Here is a 17106-nt window from a genome sequence, read left to right on the forward strand (position 1 = left end):
CCCCAGGAACTCGAAGACCTTTTTTGGACAAATGTGCCAATTGTATCCCAATAAATTTGGTGAAGACAGGAAGGGATGCTAGATCACCTTAAAAAGATTCTACTTTAATGCCAAACTGGCAATTGTAAACCAATTATCTCTTTCTAGAATTTCCAGTGGGGCACTCCTGCAAAGCTCAGGTCCCAGACTTTTCCTGCACTATGGAATAAATGGCTACTGTCTGAACATGAAAGCAGCATACATGTAATGCCTTAGAGAAGTCTCCATCTTTGTTCCTTTTTGTTTTGTTTTATGTCTTTCCCTAAGCATAGATGGGCAATCCTAAACTAGAAATTCTTAGTCAAGTTGTGACAACCTTTTGAGTCTAAGATGTCAGGAGCTTTTGGGTTCCTCAGTGGTGTCCAGCTGGCAGCAAGAAGAATTTCCTTCTCTGGAGAGGATGACCATGGACAGGAAGGAGAACCAAAGCCCTAGCATGATCACCCAAAATTCCTATTTGGATTTTGCTTAATTCTTCCACTGTGCATATCCTCACCTTATCAGCTGTGATCAGTGTGATCTATAGAAGCCATCCCTAAGAGAGGAAGATAGAATCAGTCCCTAGGATTAGCAGCATCACAGTGTTCCCACCAATCTCAAGAGGGAACTGACAGTATAAGCCCCTGGACACCTACTGCAAATAGGAACTATCAGACCTAATGGGGGAGTGGAGAAGCAGAAATCAGTAGCAGTGCAGTCAAAAACAATCCAGGATATCCTTCTTCTGCACTGCCATTCCCTTTTAATGGGCTCATTATGTTTCAATACTCTACACATGCTAATTGCCCTGGGCTATACCTGATTAAGACTAGACTTGTAGTTTTGATTTGATACTACAGCAAAAAGATACACTCATATATCATTCAACAATTAACAAAAGGATATTTAGTTAGCCATAGAAGGTGAAAAATACTCAACAAGGTATAGCACCAATGAGATATTCAAATAGCCTACTGCGGCCATGAATATCCTGGATCAATTCAGAATCCTGAAATACCACAGATTCTCCACATGGAAGACAGAACCAAAACATTTATTCAGATACCATAAAGCCATATTCATCATAGCAACAAAACAGTATTAATTAAATTATAAAGTGTTCTTTGAAGAAATAAAGATCAATTTAAAGAGCTTTAAAAATATCAGTTGCTCATTTCCAGTCCATGCCTACATAGTAAAAATGACAATGCTACCAAAGTTAATTTACACTTTTAAAGCTATCTCAGCTTAATTGCCAAGAGTATAATTTATAGAAATGATAAAATAATAACAAAATTCATTTAGAAAAACAAAAGATCTAGAATATCAAGGGAGATGATGAAAATAAATAAACTGAAAGGAGGGCTAGTACTTTCAGACCTCAAACTATATTATAAAGCAACACTCATCAAAACTATTTGGTATTAGTTAAAAAACAGAGAGCTGTACAAAGACTGGACAAAGGAGATCATAATCAAACACAATAACCAAGTATTTTACAATGTGAAAAACAATGACCTAAGGAAAAAACTCCTTATTTGGGAAAAGGGAAAAAAATTCTGGGAAAACTGGAAATGTCAGGCAGAAATTAGGTTTAGACCAACATTTTACACCATATTTCATATTTAATTTTTTATTTTAAACTTAAAAACAAAATGAGAAAACAAACAAAAAACCATTGCCATGTATGCAGCAGACCATAAGAGAGGATTTAATTTAAAACAATAAATTTTTGTTTCAAGAAAACCTGTAAAATAAATGCTACATATCATTTTCAAAATTGCCTCCTTGTTGGTTTTCTTTTGTTCTCTGCTATGCACGTTTTACTTTATTTTTTCACTCTTCTCCGTTCCACCATAAAGAAGGCTACAATTTGTGGATATATACATATACACACATATAAGTATGCAGAGATATGCACATATACATTCATTATGTAAGACTGTACTATACTTATTTCCACCTGTCATTTATTTCTCTGAAAATGAACAACATCTTCCTTCATAGGCTTAAGTTTTTCTTTTTCTTTTTTTTCTTTCTAAATCAACCAACTCTTCATTTCTTACAGCACAGTAATCTTCCAATGCAATCACAATAATCTCTGAGAAAAGTTTTCTCCCCAATTTTCTGCATTCCTTCTCTTCTTGGCTATATAGGTTATTTTTATGTAAGAAGATTTTAATTTAAAATAATCAGAATTATCCTTTTTACACTTCAGCAGTGCTTGTTAAGTTCAGGTAAAGGTAGTCTGAGATTGTGGGCAGTCTTGGATAGCAAGCAAAAAAGTTTGAACATTGCTCCCAAGGGAAGTGTTTTTATGGAGAAACCAAAACATTACAAAATTGTTTTTTATACTATTTTATTTTTCCAATTACATGAAAAGATAATTTTCAGCATTCTTTCTTTAAAGCTTTTGAGTTCCAAATTCTCCCTCCCTCCCTCCCTCTCCACACTCTCCTTTCCCTCACTGTCCACAAGACAGCAAGCAATCTTGGGTTTTACATATGGAGTAATGTAAAACATTTCCACATCACATTGTGAAAGAAGAAACAGAGCAAAAGAAAAACACACACACATACACACAACACTAACACACACAAAGAGAAAATACATTCAGACTCCATCCATTCTTTCTCTGGATGTGGATAGTATTTTCCATCATGAATGTTTTAGAATTGTCTTAGATCATTGTGTTGCTGGGAATAGCTAAGTCAATCATACTCGATCATCACAGAATGTTATTGTTACTATGTACAATCTTCTCCTTCTTCTGCTCACTTCACTCAACAACAGTTCATGTAAGTCCAGGTTTTCCTGAACCCTACCTGCTCATCATTTCTTGTAACACAATAGTATTCCTTTGCATTCATATGCCATAGCTTGTTTAGCCATTCTCCAACTGATGGGCCTCCCCTCAATTTCAAATTCTTCGCCCCTACCAAAAGAGCTGTTACAAATTTTTGTAACAAGTGGGTCCTTTTCTATTATTTGTTATCTCTTTGGAATAAAGATCTAGTAGATATATTGCTGGATTAACAGGTATGCACAGTTTGATTGCCCTTTGGGCATAGTTCCAAATTGTTCTCCAGAATGGCTGGATCAGTTCACAACTCTACCAACAATGCATTAGTGTTCCAGTTTTCACCCATCCTCTCCAACATTTATCATTTTCCATTTTTCTCCTGTGTATCTAGTGTATTCCACTTGCCCATCATTCTATTTCTTAGACAGTACCAAATAATTTTCATGATAGCAGTTTTGTAATACAGTTTTAGATTTGGTAGGGATAGGTTGCTTTCATTTGCATTTTTTCATTAATTCCCTTGATGTTCTTGATCTTTTGTTCTTCCAGATATATTTTATTATTATTTTTCTAGTGCTATAAAACACTTTTTTGGTACTTTGGTATGGCACTGAATAAGTAAATTAATTTAGGTAGAACTGACATTTTATTATATTAGCTCAGGCTACCCATGAGCAATTTATATTTTTCCAGTTGTTTAGATCTGATTTTTTTGTTTGTGTGAAAAGTGTTTTGTAACTGTATTTATATAATTCCTTGGTTTGTCTTGACAGCCAGACTCCCAAACATATATTGCCAATGATAACTTAAAATGGAATTTTTCTTTCTGTCTTACGCTGCTGGGCTTTGTTGGTAATATATAGAAATGCAGTAAATTTGCATGGAATTTTATAACCTGCAATTTTGCCAAAGTTGTTACTTGATTTTTTTTTAGCTTATTCTCTAGGATTCTCTAAGTATACATTCATATCATAGGCAAAGAGTGATAGTTTTATGTCCTCATTGCCTATTCTAATGCCTTAATTTTTTTTTCTCTTATTGCTGAAGCTAACATTTCTAATACAATATTGAACAATGGTGATGGTAATGGGCATCCTTGCTTCACCCTTAATCTTACTGGGAAAACTTCTACATTATCCCCATTGTAGATAATACTTACTGATGGTTTGAGATAGGTAGTAGTTATTTCAAGGAAAACTCAGTTTTTTCCTATGTTCTCTAAAATGTGTGTTGCATTTTGTCAAAAACTTTATCTGCATCTATTGAGATAATCACGTAACTTCTGTTTATTTTGTTATTGATATGGTTAACTATGCTGATAGTTTTCATAATACTGAATCAAACTTACATTCCTGATATAAATTTCACCTGGTAATAGTGTATTATTCCGGTGATATGTCACTTAACATTTTAAATATTTATAAATATTTATAAATTTTGCATCAATATCCATCAGGCAAATTGGTCTATAATTTTCATTGTCTGTATTGACTCTTCCTGGTTTAGGTATGAGCATAATATATGTGTCATAAAATTAATTTGGAAGGATTTCTTTTCTGCCTCTTTTCCAAACTAGCTTACATAGTATAGGAATTTCTTGTTCTTGAAATATTTGGTAGAATTCACTTGTGAATCTAAGTCTGGCCCCTTTATTTTTTCTTAGGGAGTTCATTGATATTCAATTGTTCAATTTTTTTTCCTCTAAAATATGGTTATTTAAGTATTCTATTTCCTTTTCTGTTAATCTGGGAAATCTACATTTTTGTAAACATTAATCTATTTCAGTTAGATTGTCAGATTTATTGGCTTGTGATTGGGCAAAATAATTCCAGATTATTGTTTTAATTTCCTCTTCATTAATGTTGAATTGACTATTTTAATTTTTATACTAGTAATTTGGTTTTCTTCTTACTTTTTTGAATCAAATTAACCACAGGCTCACCAATTTTTTTCATAAAACCAGATCCTAGTTTTATTTATTAGTTCCTTATTTTCAATTTCATTAATCTCTTCTTTGATTTCCATGATTTCTAATTTGATATTTAATTGGGAATTTTAATTTTTTCTCCTAGCTTTTTAAGCTGAATGCCCAACTCATTGATGTATTCTTTCTATGTTTTATTAATGTAAGGATTTAAAGATAAAAATTTTCCCATAAGTACCGCTTTGGCTGCATACCACAAATTGTGCCATATTGTCTCATTATTGTCATTCTCTATGATGAAATTATTGATTGTTTCCATGATTTCTCTTTTTTTTTTTTGGTCATTTTTAAGATTCATTTTAAACTTGAACTCAAAATGAGAAAAGAAATAAAAAACATTGCCAGGTACACAGCAGCACATAAGAGAAGATTCAGTACAAAACAACAAATTTCCATTTCAAGAAAACCTATATAATAAATACTGCACATTATTTTCTAAGTTACTTACCTTTTCTTTGCTTCTTTATAGGTTTTCTTTTGTTCTCTGCTGTGCACTTTATATCTTACTCCCCCTAGTCCTAAAGAAAGCTATAATTAAATGTGAAGATATAGTTAGATAGACAGACAGATAGATAGATAGATAGATAGATAGATAGATAGATAGATAGATAGATAGAGCTATTATCCATACAGATATAGGTATAGATATGAATATATAGATATCTATACACATACACATACACATACACACATCTATACATATGTAAGACCATACTAAGCATATTTCCACTTGTCATCTCTTTTTCTGAAAGTGGATTCCATCTTCCTTCATAAGTCTGAGTCTTTCCATGTTTTCTTTTAAATCAACCAGTTCATCATTTTCTATATCACAGCAATATTCCAACCCAGTCACATACTATTTGAGACATAATCTATGAGAGATTTTTCTTCCCCCAGTTTTCCACAAACCTTCTACTCTGGGCTACATTGATTTTATTTTGCCAGAAAATCTTAATCAAACAATAATCAAAATTATCCATCTTGCACTTCAACAATGTTCTCACTTTATAACATAGTTTCAAGTTCAACATTGCTAAAGCTGCTTCCTTTGCATCTTCTTTTTCCCTGGCTTCTTGGAAATACCTGACCTTTTTCCCTTCCAAATGAACTTTGTCATTAATTTTTCTAACTCAATAAGATATTTTTTAGCAATTTAATTGGGATAGAATTGATTAAATTGATAGGTTAGATAAAATTTTCATTTTTTATTTTATTGGCTTTACCTATTCGTGGATAATAAATATTATTTCAATTATTTAGATCTCACTTTATTTGTATAAAAAGTTTATGTGTATGTTTATATAGCTTCTGTATCTGTTTTGGCAGGTATACTCTCAAGAACTGTATACTATGTGGTGATTTTATATGGTCTAAAACAGTGTTTAATAATATTGCTGACATATAATGTATTTTCCCCTATTTTTCTGTTTTGATTAAATATATTTTAACTTTAATTTTGTTTGAGGTAATGATCATTATTCCTGCTTTTTATATAATAAATTTTATTTCTGCCCTCTGTTTTATCTTTGTGTCTCTTTCATTTTATAGTGTTTCCTAAAAAAAAAAACAAACATGGTATTGAATTCAGATTACATGTGTATTTTTCTTCTTTTCTGTTTTTCCTCACTATCCTCTCACTATTTATTTTATCCCTCCTCACTCCTCTGCTTTACTTCTATCCACTTCCTTGTCCTCCTATTCCTTAACCCAACCATCCCTCCAAGAGTCACTCTCTTCTCTTTTCTTTCACCCTGCCTGCTTGCCCTCTTATTTCTTTATGGATTTAGAAGATTTTTATACCCTTCTAGATACATATGTTGTTCCCTCTTTAACCTATTGCCAATGAGAATAAGGTCCCAGCACTACCTTCCCTCCTTGCTACTAGTTTCTTCTTTATCAGTTTTTTCCTTTTATGCCTCATTTGTATGAGACAATTACTCCTTTTTATCTCTCCCTACAGTATTTTATTTTTTAGAATCAACATATCATGTACAGCTCAACTGAAGCCTTTCTTTCAAACTACCTACATAATGATGACAATCATAAGAGTGGTGATAACATTTTCACATAAGAAGTAAACAATTTGACCTTAATGAATTCCTTATAATTGGTTTTTAATGTTTACCTTATATTTCCCCTGGATGTTAAATGTCAAATTTTTCCTTAAATTCTGCTGTTTTTGTCACAAATATTTAAAAAACTTTCAGCTTGTTAAATGTCCATTTACTTTTTCATTCAGGATTATACTTAATTTTGCTGGATAAGTTACCCTTGGTTGTAACCTCAGATCTTTTGCTTTACAAAGTGTTGTATTCCAAGACCTACTGTTCTTCAAGGTAGTAGCTGCTAGATCTTGTATAATCTTCATTGTAGCTCCATTATATTTAAATTATTTTTCCTTGTTGCTTCAAATATTTTGTCCTTAATTGAGGAGGAAGTTTTGAAGCTTGACTATATATTCTGCAAGGTTTCTGCCTGGGATTTCTTTCAAGTGCTGATTGGTGGAATTATTTCTGCTTTGCCTACTTGTTCTAGAAATTCAGGGCAATTTTGCTTGATAATTTCTTGTAATATTGTATCAGATTTTTTAATCATAATTTTCAGATGGTCTAATTATTCTCATGTCATTTCTCCTTGGTCTGTTCTCCAGATCCATTATTTTCTGATGAAGTTTTATATTCTCTTCTATTTTTTAAAAATTCTTTTGATTTTGTTTTATTATTTCTTGGTATCTTAAAATATTATTAGCTCTCCCTTGCTCAATTTTAGTTTTCAAGGAATTATTTCTTTTCTTAAATTTTTGATTTTCTATTTGCAGTTGGTTGACTCTTCATAATTTTCTTGATTTTCTTGAATTGTTCTTATTGTTTTTCTAGTTTTCCTCATGCTCTCTTATTTGATTTTTAAAGTTCTTTTCAAGTTCTTCCAAGAATTCTTTTTTTCCCCTAGGGATCATGTGACATTGATAAAGGAGTGTTTTTTTTTTAACTCCATTGTCTTCCTCTGAACATGAATCCAGATCTCCCATTCTTTATAATTCTTCTATGCAACATTATTAGTGTTAAAATGTGTTTAATAGGAATGTATGTGTGGAGCCTATATCAGATTGCATGCTGTTTTGGGAGGGGCAGAAAATTTAAAACTTATGGAAGTGAAGGTGGAAAGCTAAAGATAAATTATCTAATTAAAAAAAATTATTTTCTCCAGTAACCTTTTCTGTCTCCTTTTCCTTTTGACCTATTGAACTTTTTGAGGAATTTTTTTCTCCAGTGGATTGTTATACCCACTTTCCATTTGCTAATTCTACTTTTTAAGGACTTGTTTTCTTTTTCTGAGCTGTTGAATATTTTGTGATTCTCTTGCAAACACTCTCATTTCTCTTCTCATTTTTTCTTCTGCCTCTTTTATTTGATTTTTAAAATCCTTTTTCAGCTCTTTGAAGAGGAATTCTTGGGCTTGAGATCAATTCATGTTCCTCCTTGAAGCTTCAGATGTCAGTGTTTTGACATTATTGTCCTCTTCTGAGCTTGTGGTTTGATCTTCCTTGTTACCATAGTAGCTCTCTATGATCAGGGCTTTTCTTGCTTTAATGCTCATTTTCTAGCCTATTTTGGACTTTTAAAGCTGATCTCTGCTCCAGGGGTACAGGAGGCACTGTCCCAAGCTTCCTGTGTTGGAAGCCAGGGACCTGGACACTGGTTTTCTGCCCAAGGTCTATAGCACTATCAGCTTGCCTACTATGATGAGATGGCCAGGCCTATTCATACTGGTTGTGTAAGTAGTTCCACTGCTGCAGTTTGCCTTTTGTACTGATGCTGGAGGCCTCACAACTGTCCTGTTGTGCCACTGGCCTGCTTAGTCAGGACCACAGGACCTTGTTTACTGATTCGTGCTGTATAAGATCCTCACATGTGCTTGCCTGGACATCGTCTGTCCTGGGCTACACTCCCCTTTTGCTCAAGTGAGACAGATCTTTCCTGGATTTCTAAGTTATTTTGGGCTGGAAAATTGTTTCACTCTGTCTTTTTGTGAGTTCTGTCAGTCCAGAATTTGGTTAGAGGCTTGATGTAATGTTATTTAGAGGGAAACCAGGGAGAGCTGAGGCAGCTTCCTGGCTTTTCTCTAACATCTTGGCTCCGTCTCCCTACCAAATTGTTTTTAATGAAAGTACTTTTTAAACCATCTAGCTCTATATAAATGTGAACTAAGACAATAGTATTGATAATGGTGATTATACTTCATAGTGAGGCATTCGCTCTACAGAAGGAATCAAAAAGCACAAATAGATCTTGACATTGTTTGACCTAAATTGTCCAAGATACTTCAAATAAAATTAATACTTTTGCCACTAAATATAAAAAGTTTTCCTGTTAGCTGTCATTGAGCAATCTTCATAAAATAAATAAAACAGTCTTACAGAAGAAATGAATAAGGAAGTTGTTTTAGAGTATAACATGATTAAACAAAAATTCTTTTTTATCTTTAAAAATAAAAAGATAATTGAATAAAGTTAATATCTATATAAATTGAACTTTAAATATAATTTTGCTTAAAATTTGAGATATTAATTATTTTGTTTTATTTCTATTTGGCCAAACAGATGATAATGGTTTTTACACGATTTTGTTTTGTTTTGTTTTGTTTTTTTTCCCTTGAAAATGACAAAGCTCCTTTTCCCACTTTGTCACAGCTGGTTACCAATCAATCTCAATTCACGGTACAGTGATGATAGCACATGTTGTCCAGGGGCCAAATATGATTGGGTTGCATTTTTCAGCAGTGTTTCATATCAGAATAATATGTGTCTGTATGGCAGGGACTGTCAGCACACGATTGTACAACTGTCATTAATCAAAACTGGCAACAATGAATGCATTCATAGAAAATAGACTGCCAAATTTCACAATCAAAATCACCCAATATTTTATTAAAATTTCCTCACTAGTAATGTTTTCTCATCTGTTCTATCTTATTTTGTTGTGCTTAATTAAATGCAGACTCTAGCCATTGCATGTACACCATGAGTAATATTATACCATACTTGAAAGTGACTGTTTTATATCTCAGTGTCCTCTAGTTTTTAACTGTATTTCCCAATTCAGTAAGGAGATTGGAAAGCAATTTAGAGTGTAAGGTTATGTGTCTCAGACTCTTCAACAAACAAAGTTAACAGCTCTAGAAACCTGTAAAGATAGATAGATAGATAGATAGATAGATAGATAGATAGATAGATAGATAGAGATAGAGACATAATGTTTGTGTACAACTGTAATGTATGAAACATTGTTAGCAGCATGTTGCACTTACTTTTGCTATTACTGGGAGATAAACAATAGTACTCTTATAGTTAATATATACTTAAGAATTGACCACACAATTTTTTTTCAGTTATATAGCATGATGTCAGTAATTTTAAAAATGTTTGTGAGAGAAAGACATAGATAAAGAGAGACAGAGACAGAGAGACAGAGAGATGGAGAGAGACAGAGACAGAGAGAAAGAGAGAGAGAGAGAGAGAGAGAGAGAGAGAGAGAGAGAGAGAGAGAGAGAGAGAGAATACGTAGAACCATACCATAGCCAGCTTATACTGTCTTAAGAAAAGTGATTGTTCAATTTTCAGCAAATACATATATTCATATGCACTTTAGAAATCAGCAAATACTATAAATCAGGACTTTATTTTTTGCTGTTGTTGATTATCTAGACTTAAAAAAGAGATAAACTAAAAGTATGTCTTATATTGTTTTCTTTTCCATAGTGCTGGCTTTCAATATTTACCAGTATTTTTATATACAGATGATATTAATGTATTATATTATATTTGAACACATAAGTAATATTAATAGCTTAAAACTGTATTAATATATTTTGAACATCTTGTTTTATTTATACACACTACTCACCCTTGTATCAAACATATTGTCTCCCACATTAGATTGCAAACCTTATTAAAAGCAGGGAACGTTTTCAATTTTTACTTTGTATTCTGAGTGATTAGTTCAGTACCTGGTACATAGCCATACATATTAAATTCTTGCTGATTTATTAATTAATTGATAATATCCTAACATGGCATAAATATGCTGAAACTGCTTAAAAGATTTTTTGACTACTCCATGTTGCAGTGAAAATCTCATGACAATTGCTGAGTCCTGTCATCCAATTTTAAATAATTAATCATACAAATATATGCACTAGGTGCAATCCCATTATAGTTTTCAAATGAGAAACTTTTGTTTCCTCAAACAGTTCCTTAATCACATAGAATTATTATTCTGCTTTAGATTCGACATCAAAGATGATTACACATTGAGGATTAAAAAGGCCATGAGTTCAGATGAGGGCACCTATACATGTGTTGCTGAGAATCGGGTTGGAAGAGTGGAAGCCTCTGCTACCCTCACTGTTAGAGGTAAGTGACTTAGCATTTCGAAAACAACTTTAATTGGGATATTAGATAGTTAATTGGTTTTTTAATATCATAAAACTTTAAAAACTGAAGTAGACTGTCTTAAGATGACTTTCACTTCTCAAAAGTCATGCATTATCCCTGCCAAAGAATATATTTATCAAGTCAGTGAAAACACTTATGAAGGAGAAAAAGCATTATCATAAATGCTTGACCTCAGAGTAAACCAGAATCAATTAACTGGCCCTTAGGTATAACCATTTGACCCATATAAGAAAAAAATAAATATTCCAAGGTACACAATGACAGTACCATCATTTAGGCAGTTGTAATAGACACATTTAACTTCATATAACTTCACACAAAATTGCAAATGTATTTTTATCTCATAATCAGTCCTTGAGCTTTACTGATTGATGCATTCTCCGATCATATTACTTTGTTTAAGTAAAGGGGCCATCTGAAAAGTCAAATGGCTTCATTCTGTTGACCTAAGTTGTACTTCTTCCTCATCTACTGAATCCCAATTATATATCTTTGACCATTTTCTTCATAGTGGTGCATATTTGAAAGATCAAAGCCCCCTTGAAAGATGAAGAGAATTTGGAGGTTACATTTTTTTTTTTTCCCACAAGGAATGTAGTGGTAGCTCTGGTACTAGCACTCTGGGTTGTTCAAAGAACTGAGTGCTGCTACTTCCATCTTTTTCTCTAGAACAGAAAAGACCTTCTCTTTTTCCTCTTGGATGCTGAGAAACACTTCCTTTTTAAATATGTTAAATAATGTCAGGCCATATTAATCAGTACTCCTATTTTCATTCATTTAATTAACTTTCTCACTTACCCTGTTAAAACTTAAATGTGGTAGTTGATCTAGAAAAAAATGAATAAATTATTTACCTAGAAAATTTTTTGTTAGAATGAACATACCTATGAAAAGTAAGTGAAGAGGTACATCCTACTTGGCAGTGCTTTTCTTTTGGTATTAAAATGTCATGGGTATCAGAATATCTAGAAGATAACTTTTAGAGACTATACAGTCAATATTTTTCCCTTCAAAGGTAAGGAAACTGAGATTCTAAAAGTAAAGTGATTTTCATACAAGACTAGTTAGTGACACATAGAAGACTAGAATTCAGACCGTCTGAATCCTAGGACTCCTTCTAATACTCCTCTTTTTTCTTTAAAATGTCTAGTCAATGTTTACTGCTCAAGTGATCTGAGGATTTTTTTTTCTAGTTAGCCATAAAAGTCTTTGTTCAAAGGCTTGACAAAACAATGTGGATGTCCTAATCATACACAAAGTAATTTTTCCTTCTTTAAATTTTTGGAAAATATAAAGATAACTATCTTCCCATTTGGAAAATGTTTGCCAGTGAAACAAATGGTATGAAAATATGAGTTGCTTATTTATTTAAATAATCATTTAATATATAAAATGCTTATGATGAAATCCTGGAGACTACTTTTCACAGTTTTTAATCACTTTTTGTTTTCTATTATAAAATTTTTGAATTAGTAATACATTTTACAAAAATTTTGATCTGTTTTAGCTAAATTTTGCCCTACACTATTAAACTACTGAAAAGGGAATGTTATCAGAGGAGAAAAAAATTTGTTTTGGTTTTAATTATTTTAGTGCTAGCTATTCTCATTAAATTACCTCTCCAAATATTCCTGTCCCATTTCTGTGTTGCAAAGCTCTATATGAGTGGAATGCTCCTTTTGTTCCTAAGAATTCATCCATGAGTGAGAGCATTCTTATGCAATTATAGTTTTCCCAATATGGCTGTTTTTCTCTAACTTCAAAACGAATAATTAAATAATTCAGTCAAACTGGTTATTATTTGGTAGTGAATATACACAGTTTGACTGAATTCCTTACGAATTTTGTTGGATCATTGAGTCATAGAGCCTGACTTAGAAGGAATACCAGTGATCATCTAGTTCAGCCTCCTCATTTTGACAATGAGGAAAATGAGACCCAGAGAGTTAGATGACTCATGCAAGGCCACAAGGGTAGTATCGAAAGTGGGATTCAAATACATATCTTTTGATTCCAGAGTGAATGCTGCTTCCATTTACTCATTTCAGTATCTACATTCATTTCTCTTAAAATTAGTTTATTACCTTGACAAACATAAGAATCAAGCTTGTCCCTTCAAAGCTCATCTAAATTCAAGTGAAAAAGAATTCATTAGATTATTTTTCATTGTTACTTTTTGCCTTCAGACGGATGAAGTACTGGATTTCAGAGCATACAAGTCAGAACCAAAAATGTTTGAAATTTAGAGTGAAACGAAAATGAAATGACTATGGAAATAAATAGATCCAAACTGACATAAACTGACATTCATACTATACATTGGCAAAGAGATGGAGAAATCTCATTGCTAAATCTTGTAACCCTACACCAACTATTTATATCACAATAGTAGTCATTTTCAGTTGTATTTAGAAGAAGTGAAAAGGTAAATAAAAGGGCATTGAGTGAGAACTGTCTTTTCTCCTCCATGTATTTTTTTCCCTTCTGTTAAAATCAATCAACCCACCCCAGTCCATATGAATATATTTATAACAGTGTTTCAAAATACATTTTGAAACACAGAATTTATACCTCTGATGCAGGAATTGACTTTAGTTATCAACACTGAAGAAACAGGAAAGATTATCATGTGATTTGGAAATCCATACCACTCATAGCAAATGCTATGAAGTAAGATATTGTACGTTTATATAAATGCCTAACATAAAAAAAAAGAAAGAAAACAGAAGCAGAAACAAAACTCTCCCCAAATTTTACTATAGCAATATCAATACTGTAAATAGATCATTCATTTTGGTTGCATGTTGAGGTAGATTCAGCTTCTGCATTGTACCATTAATAGTATGCTAGCTTTTTTTCACATTTTTATAAAATATACTTTTAAAGTATAAATGTTGCTAAGTACATCTATTTTCTCTTCAGAAGAGAAAAATAATGCAGGTTCATATTTGGAATATTTGTCTAGAATTATAACTGATGATTCATTGATTAGTGTATTAAGTTTTATTTAAATTTTGTAAAACTTCTTGAGATTGAGATTCTCATAACATCCTTGTATTTTCACATTAGTTACAGTGTTCTAGTAATAATATTCTCAAGCAGATTATTGCATAATCATGAGATCATTTGTTGCAGTGTCATTTTATAGTCATTCTTAACAGAAAAAAAAATCAGCTTTTCAATCTTTCTTTTGTCACACCTCCCTCAAATGGAATTTAAGTAAACAATAATCTGGAAGGTACTAAATTGAAATCTCTAAGGTCATTTCAACCTGTGTTATATTTTTATCAATTCTTTTGGTGGATGAAAAATGATATGCTGTTATCAGTAAGTGAAAGTAGTGTCATGGGCTTTTCTATAGCCCTTGTAATATTTCTGACTAGCCTGAACTAAAATTCAATTGGTATTTAAATTAGATAATGATAACTTCCTTTATTAACAAGAATAGATATTATCATCAAATACCATAATATTTTGGTAGGACAATGTAGTTTCATTCAGAAAAGGCATTCATTGTGGTAATTGACATATAAGTTTATCCAAAATATCTATCAATTGATTCGCTGTAAACATTTCTAAGATACCTTGTGTATTTATTCTTTTAAAGAAAAAAGGTTGCTTTATTTTTTTTGTTTTTAAGGAAATAACCTAAAGCTCTGGTCACATTTAAATTTCTAATTTCAATTTCACTCTACTGTCCATTCTTTAATGTAACATTACTCATCATGCATTCTGACAATTTTCTTTTTTTTTTTTTGATTTCTTTTTTATGTTCTCACCACACCATTGTAATGTCAACAGCTCGTCCTGTTGGTAAGTAACCATCCTTCTATCCATTTAGCATGGCTTTATGCAATGCTTCATAATTCATGCAAGCAACATTTTATTGAATGAAGTATATTAGTTCACCTATGCCATGTAATATTAATATACTAGGTGAGGGCTTGACCATCAAGAAAGTTATTTTAATTGTTTCATCACTTTATCATTTTGGATAAACTATATGTAGTGGCTTTTCACATAGAGGCAATTATCTGGGTACCAAAAAAAAGTATGTGACTGAATTTTCTTAAAGAGATGGACAATAAATTTCCCTTTTCATCTGTGAAGTATCTCTAAAACCCAATGATCAGAGGAGCCTGCTAAAAGAATACCTACACTCAAGGTTTATAAAGGAATTTATTAATTATCTTCCTCTCTTCATTTTTAACTATTTTCAGTCACAGCTTTTTTTTTTTTTTGATGGAGGGGAGGGAGTCAATTTTAGTGCTATTTGATTATTATCTGCATGCTTTAAAATAAATGTATGTTAAATGCTTTAGTCATCAAATTAATATTACCTTCCTGATATTGTAGATAGTTACTTCGTTATTAAAAGATGCGGCAGGAGAGTTGGAACAACTATAACATTTTATACACACAAAAAAATTCATGATTTGTGTTTTTCAAATTACTCATCAAAAAAATGGTTCACACTACTAAGAGCAAAAGCATGTATACTAGTCAACATTTATTTGATAGTTTGTTAATAACAATATGGAATTTGAAAGGTTAAATCTATTACATAATATTTTAATTATCCTTTATAAATACTAATTAAATAAAAACTCAGAGAATAATAAAGATAAAAAAATAATTTGATAATGTATTTATTTTGCACTCTTTGCCCATCTATATTTAATCTTTTGGAATACTTATAGCCAATCCATTAAAAGTAGGTTGAAATAAAAATAATACAAAGAAATACATGAATTTATTTAAGTAAATGTATACTCCAGAGAGCTACATATGAAATTACTGCTGCAGTAAAACAAATGACCCGTCAGTTACCTGCAAAAGTTAATGTCACCTTTACTGGTATTTACTTTTCTCCCACACACATCTCTTAGACATTGACCTAGTATTTTTGAAATGTACCTGTTACTTTTCCAAGTTATTCATGTATGTTACCACAGCATTTGGGTCAATCAGTTTTATTTTCCAGACAATATTCATGAAGATTGATCTTTTCAAATTGCACAGAGTACTAGAGTGTTAGATATGTAAACTATACTGTCTATCCTCTACTTCACTTTGCTCATTTTGTAAGTGAGAAAACTTGAGCCCTCTCCATACTCAAGATGTAATGTAGTAAATTCAGTTCAGCATCTATTTATTAAACACCTAGTATATACAAGTTACCAAGGATAGAAAGATGAAAAACAATACAGTACAGTCTCTGTCCTTTAGGGGCTTATAATTTAATAAGATATCTGCAAAATTAAGAATGATATAAGGTAGAATATTGTTGACTAAGAAAATCTAAAGAGAAAGGAATCATATTCATCTAAGGAAATAAAGGAGGGTTAAATGGAGGAACTAGCAGCTACACTGGATCTTGAAAGAAGAGAAGAAAAGTGCCATACAAGCTCATACTGATGGACATTTTAAGTAATCTTTCACATTTCCATCAGGAAATTCTGACCAGATGAGAAAATCTAAGAAAGAATGTAAACAGTTAAATGATATAAACTGGGAGAGAATGTGAGAGTATTATGCTACTTTATTTTATATCACACGTGAAAATGATTCCAACAGCCATCTCTGGATCTATGAGTTAGAACTACTCCTCTTCAATTTATTTTTTTTCTTATGTAATAAACTTTTTTTTTTAAATAGCTTATTTTTGCTATAAATTGGGGGTGATTTTAAAATGAAATTTCTTAATTGAATGATAAAAGTTGTAAAAAAAAATCTTTATAAACATCAGAAGAGCTTCCTTTTGGAATTGGGAACTTTTAAAATTATCATTAAATACTTAAGCACCTAAAACAGGAAAAACCACTCCATTCTTAGTTGTGTTGGATT

General features: G+C 31.7%; 1 protein-coding gene across 15 annotated transcripts in view; it reads left to right on the forward strand.

The window, feature by feature from the left end:
• Positions 1-17106, forward strand: part of ROBO2 (roundabout guidance receptor 2) — an 820467-nt gene that overhangs the window by 561295 nt on the left and 242066 nt on the right. For all 15 annotated transcript variants that reach the window (XM_072621616.1, XM_072621613.1, XM_072621611.1 and 12 more), the window contains exons 6-7: positions 11090-11217; positions 15061-15072. In XM_072621616.1, coding sequence (XP_072477717.1) covers positions 11090-11217; positions 15061-15072 — 140 coding nt within the window. The remainder of the gene's footprint in view (positions 1-11089; positions 11218-15060; positions 15073-17106) is intronic.

This window comes from Notamacropus eugenii, chromosome 6, assembly GCF_028372415.1.
Source record: "Notamacropus eugenii isolate mMacEug1 chromosome 6, mMacEug1.pri_v2, whole genome shotgun sequence".
In the NCBI taxonomy this organism is placed as follows: domain Eukaryota; kingdom Metazoa; phylum Chordata; class Mammalia; order Diprotodontia; family Macropodidae; genus Notamacropus; species Notamacropus eugenii.